Below are 6,000 nucleotides of genomic sequence, written 5' to 3'. Positions count from 1 at the left end.
GCCTGATGTTCCTCACTTCCATTCACAGAATCATGGTATTGGACACATTTGGATATATATTTTTTTTATTTAAAGTCCTTAATGTAGAAAGTGTGTTTCTGTTGACCATTTGAGCTGATCGATATTATACAGTGGCCCTTAAAGTCACCATGAAATTGAAATTGAGATATTTTTTTATGGAATATTGCAATATTTATTATAAAATGATTTATTCGTGAACATTATTTTTTAATTTACATGCCATTGTAATTTTTAATCAAAATAAGTCATGTAATACACGTCATGGCAGGGAAGAAAATTTGATCGTAACTTCTTTTTTATGTCGATTTTTAAAATAAAAAAATATTTTCATTAACATTAAAGTTTTTGACAGTGGCTTTTTTCTTACGTGTCTGAATGTTTTTCTGGAGCCACTGTATGTGAACCTGTTACAAGTATTACTTAAAAATGATATTAATTGTACTGATAACAACTGAAGTAATTATTTAAAAACCCTCATATAATTTGTTTCTTGGCTTTGTGGGCAAACCTTTGTTTATATGTTCTGTTCTTAAAATTCTTGAACTTTTGATATTGATTTCGATGTGATTTTGTTGGGGATTCAGGTTCACTGATCGATGAGGGCAGTGTGTTTGAGCATGTGGAGAAGCGAATGGACAGTTCCTCTTCATCTTCAAACTGCCATGTAGACACGACCACAGGAAATGAAACAGAGAGCAAGCCTGGATGGAAGGGTAAGAATAGGAATTTTGTCAATGGCAGTGTTTTAACTAATTTGGTTACCCTGTTCTGCATAGTTATTTGTTTTTTGTGCGTTTTTCCACAGTTTTTTTGGGCCTGACGCTTTGGCCTGGTCTACTGTTTGCCAGCCTGACCATTAACCTAACCTTTATAAGCATCTATCTCTATTACAATTGGAGATGAGACTATAGGTCAGACCTCAGGAGTTTAGTGTCAAACTGAGACGTACACTGGTCTTTGTCACAGGTGTTCTTTACAGGAAATAAGAGGATAACGTTTCTCTTGGGTGACAACTACAACTCTTAATTCTTGCTGCTCAGCATTTGCAGAAATACGAAAGGATTGTTTCCTGGCGCACATAAATGAGAAAACCGTATTCTCTAAACTGAAATACACAACAGCGAAGTTCTACTTTATGCCGTGAAGTATGAGCTATGTAAAAACATGTTTTTTTTGAGCATGTTCAATCATTTTTCTGTGTTTTTAAACACTGGATGTGTATCAGAATGAATGATTGTGCCATTTCGTTTAACAGAATGATGTTTGTTGGGCATGTGACATCTTTATTAAAAAGTCATTTGGCTTCTTTGCCATATTGCTGTACATTAACTGTTTCTGTTTATCCAATTTCCTCAAAGGATAATGGCGTCATATCATTATCAAAATGATGTGATGTTATAAGGTGCAATATGTTTGTGTTGATCTACTTGTCAACAATGTGACACTGAAATGTTGTGTTTAGCAAGTGTCTGTTACTGTGTCCATTGAGCCTCTGTTTTATGATTGACTCATAATGTCAAGGGAAATAGGATGGATAATTTGTACATAAGATAAAGGTGTCCATTTCCAGATTGAAATAAATCTCTCTTGTAATTGTCACATATTGTTGTGTCTTCTGTGTGACATATCTACGTTTTCAATGAAACGTTTAAATGCTATCTCTTGAGTAAACACTTTCCTTGGCTTAAACTTTCAGTATTCAGAAAATCTGAACATGTATTTGCAAGTCAGTTGCTTAGGAAAAGGTCAACCGTGAAGATGGATATAAAGGGTTTTTCTTGACCTTTTCCTTAAGGTAAAACTTATCCGTATCATGATGCTTGAAACATTTGCCTGTTCTTGCACGTTTCCTTTTTGAATTAATGTGTCATTACAGAGAAATGTTTTTAAACAATGTAAGGAATAAATACACTATGGAAACTGAAAGTATATTATGAAAAGTATTCCAGAGTAACAGATTTTATCTTTCTCCATCATTGGTTGAGTGGAGTCAGTCTGTCTCCTGAGAGAATGATAACAATCTCGATTCTCTCAGTATAGGTATCTCATACAGTATCTCAGTTTTGCAGCTCTGAGTGGGTGGTTATTTGAGAGATGAGTAAGGTTGATTACTCTCCATTTTTTCATAATGCAATACTTTCGGGCAATTTGCATTCTTTATAAGGGAGAAAATAGATTTCACTGATAAATTTACTATTACAGTGTATGAATGTGCAAACTTTAATTGAGGTAACTGAAGATCTGAGGCACTGTATTTGTCAATGCACATAAGGATCTAGCTGAGTGGGAAATTCCAAAAAAGTAAAAAGGGCAAGTTAATACATGCATCTTCCTGTAAGAATGTTTTATGTTATCTTCAGCCACACTCCGGTTGAGGTATTATTAATCTACAATCAATTAAATATTCTGTACATTCCATAAATCATTAAGATATAATGAATTTGCTAATTCTCAGGAAAAATATTGCAGTAATGTACAAATGAGCATATTTAACAAGAATTCATGACACAAATCCGGTTTTATATTTAGTAGATCAAACCTGTCGAAATTAATGTTCAAACATGGTATGATGAATGGACATTAACAATTTCTACACAAACAAATGTTAGGTAACACTTTATTTTAGAGTGTCTGTTATGCATGTTACATGAAGTTATAGTAATTTCTATAACATGGAACTAATCCTCGCCCCATAGCCTACATGTTATTAATTATTATTACTCAGTAGGCCACTTAAATGTATAATTGCACTGTAACAAGGACATCCTAATATAAAGTGTAACCCAAATGTTATATATATATATATATATACTGTAATATATATATATATATATATATATATATATATATATATATATATATATTGGGGAAAAACAAGCTCTCTCTAAACTCAGGATTCATCCAATGACAAAATGCAGAACATATCACATGTGCAGCTATAAAAATGGTTTTATTCTGGTTCAATTCAAGTTTACATTGCATGCATGTCAGTCTGAATCCAAATTCACACAACTGCTACGAGTTGCTACTTTGATATTGCTACTTTGTATAATTTCACAAAATTCATTCGTTCCAGTCCATGATCACTATCAGACAAGAAAACACCGCAGTGCCAATTTTAAATTACTTTCCATTTGAGATATATTTTGCTAGGCCTATTCAAAAATATTTCTCTGAGACCTTATCAACAGATATAAAGTTATAGAATAGGCCTACATTTTTACGTATGTTGATAATACCGATGCTACGACGCCTCATTGTGATCTTAACAAGCGGTGTCTTTGATGAGGTTTTGCTGTCTGTGATTGGACGGGCCAGTGGTGGGAAAACAGTTGTGGGAACCTGAGTTCACAAATCTGATGCTCTTTGTTCTTGAGGCATGCGCAGCACAAAACATTAGCAATATGTGTTTGAATGTTATATGATTTGTTAATATTAATTATTTGTCCTGTTTTTTATTATTATTAAAGCAACGGATTAAAAGTTTATGATGCTTTTAAAATATGACAAATGTGCTAGAATGATAGCAAGCATGCACTGAAAACTGTATTATTATTTTTTTATTATATTGAAACTAATATTTTAAATTAAATTGCGCTATAATTGACATTATTTATAATAGGGGTTAAACGAAAACTTTATTTTATTTTATTTTATTTTATTGATGTTGGTCGTTGCGCTGTCAGTAACCAACGCGTTTTCTAATGCCGGCAGACATCAAACAAATGTTTACTGTAACATTTACCAAGCAGTCAAAATACGTCTGCGACCCTCGCGCCCCTCTTTCATGTTGAACTTGCGAACTTTTGACCAGTATTTCAGGAGGCAGGGCATGTAGGTGGAGACTAAAGCAAACCTGAAGCACACCTGGACACTTTTAACTCTACACCTGTGCTGTGCGCCACAGAGGTTCTCCGCGTGTAATTCGGACAAACCTCAAGCCCATCTCATGGATCGCTGCGCGGGGTCTGGGGACCAGCAGTCCTTTGAGTCCGTAGAGGACGTTCCGGGTACCGCAGCAGGGGATGGAGGAGCCGCTCCAGCACCTGAGAAGCCTCCTTATTCGTACGTGGCTCTCATTGCAATGGCCATCAGAGACAGCGAGAATAAGAAGCTGACGCTGAATGACATCTACAACTTCATAATATCCAAGTTTCCGTACTACGAAAAGAACAAAAAGGGATGGCAGAACAGCATCAGGCACAATCTGAGCCTCAACGAGTGTTTCGTGAAGATTCCCCGGGAGAACGGCGGGGAGAAAAAAGGGAACTTCTGGACGCTGGATCCGGCTTTCAACGACATGTTCGAAAAAGGCAATTACAGGCGCAGGAGGCGCGTCAAGAGACCCTACCGACCACCACCATTACCTTCTGGATTTAACTTCACCGACACGTACTGCCTGCAAGTGCAACCGGAGCCTGTTTACTGGCAAACTCAGTTCGTCAACACCAGCTCCTGGAGTCACCAGTCCAGCTCTCCGACGCACATCTCCGGATACCTGCAGCCCATCCTCGGTAACGCGCGCCCTCTGTCTCCAAACGATTACGCCAATTCTCCCGTGAGTTATTACCAGGGTCATCATCACCATCACTTTCACCCGTCCTACAGACCGTACCACCGGCATCCGAACGCGCTGGTGTCCCTGGGCGGCATGACTCCGCCGGTGAGCCCGGGCGGAAGCTCCATCTCCACCTCCACCTGCAGCTACCCGCCGCAGAACCACCCTGAACTGGGACATCATCCATTTGACTGATGGACTAACATGGGAAAACTGAATATAAGTAGGCTGACAGTTTATCTAGATTTATTTTTGTTACGATAACCCTTGGAAATGTTATCCTAAATGTGCCGTTTCACGAAATGAAGTTACATTCGTTCAAGTTTGTTGAGATGGTTGCATTAGTTTTATTAGCCTGTGGTGTTGCAGTTGTGTTTTGTTTCTTTTCATAAATTAAACACTGCTTAATTATTGTTAACTTCCGAAGACGAGGAGCTGTTCGAACGCTCATGCTTAGGCAAGTTAATTTTCATAAATTTCAGCAAATATCACGGTTAGCATAGCCTATTTATTTTTACCATTGCGATGGACTGGGCTCAAGATCCTAAAATTAAATGTACAGTTTTGCATTGCAGTTTACTGTTTTAAAATATGTTTGCTTATTTGGTGGAAACTCTTTGCACAAGTTGTTTACAAGAGTTCAATTACACATGCAAAGATGGATTGTCTTTAAAAATGTTTTGTATATTGAATATACATGTTTGGTGTAATATTTCTGGAGTTTAAAAATATTTTTATATGTAAATGTTCACAACCATTTTGAATTTTTTATTGATAAAATTCAGATAACTGGTTTTACATGTCTCGATTATTTTATTTCACAAATTACATTTTGTCAAACTTAATTAAAGAAAAAAACATTTATTTGTAGCACGACAGTACAAACTTAATTGTTTGATTTAAAAATACATGTGTAAATTCTGTATGTACAGTGCCAAATAATTAATGATAATGACAATTTGCTAGATAATCTAATATGGAGCAAGATCGTAATTCTATTAATTCCATGTTCACACTTTGTAGCTAAATGGCTCCCCCTTCTGGTCTTTGACGGATTAACCGTTGTCATGGTGTATGTTTTCATATAACAGTTCATATACGTTTTCACTGCTTATAGATTTAATTTAAACATAGGCAATTTTATTATGTGAAAAGTATTATTGCTATTGATACAGTAGAATTAAGGCAGCTTCTCTTGACATGCTTCTATGAGTCCATTCACCGGGTTTTAATGCAGGAAAAGGCATGAGATATTGTAGTTGACATGAACTAGCCTAACTCATATTTATGTGTCCATTCGATGCTATTAGTCCACTGACCCCAATTTTGGTTAGTCATCTGACGTGCAAGACATGCACACCACATATCAGCTCACTCACATATGAGCTTAGTGAAATAACCAGTTTTCTCCGTTTACATGC

General features: G+C 36.3%; 2 protein-coding genes across 2 annotated transcripts in view; both read left to right on the top strand.

Moving 5' to 3' along the window:
- The window catches only part of tmem201 (transmembrane protein 201), a 13,346-nt gene extending 11,726 nt beyond the window's left edge, over nt 1-1,620 (top strand). The window contains exons 9-11 of the mRNA XM_039652503.2: nt 1-35; nt 606-734; nt 827-1,620. The exon at nt 1-35 is cut by the window's left edge and continues 247 nt beyond it. Coding sequence (XP_039508437.2) covers nt 1-35; nt 606-734; nt 827-924 — 262 coding nt within the window. The 3' untranslated portion in view covers nt 925-1,620. The remainder of the gene's footprint in view (nt 36-605; nt 735-826) is intronic.
- Nucleotides 1,621-3,690: 2,070 nt separating this feature from the next.
- foxl2l (forkhead box L2-like) lies at nt 3,691-5,373 on the top strand. Its single transcript, XM_039651651.2, has one exon. The coding sequence runs from the start codon at nt 3,971-3,973 to the stop codon at nt 4,772-4,774; it is 804 nt and encodes a 267-aa protein (XP_039507585.2). The 5' UTR covers nt 3,691-3,970; the 3' UTR covers nt 4,775-5,373.
- Nucleotides 5,374-6,000: the final 627 nt, after the last annotated feature.

This window comes from Pimephales promelas, chromosome 20 (assembly GCF_988280905.1).
Source record: "Pimephales promelas chromosome 20, fPimPro1.hap1.1, whole genome shotgun sequence".
NCBI classification, from domain to species: Eukaryota; Metazoa; Chordata; class Actinopteri; order Cypriniformes; family Leuciscidae; genus Pimephales; species Pimephales promelas.
The sequence above is the reverse complement of the archived record's forward strand: the minus strand, read 5'-3'. Positions and strand labels throughout refer to the sequence as shown.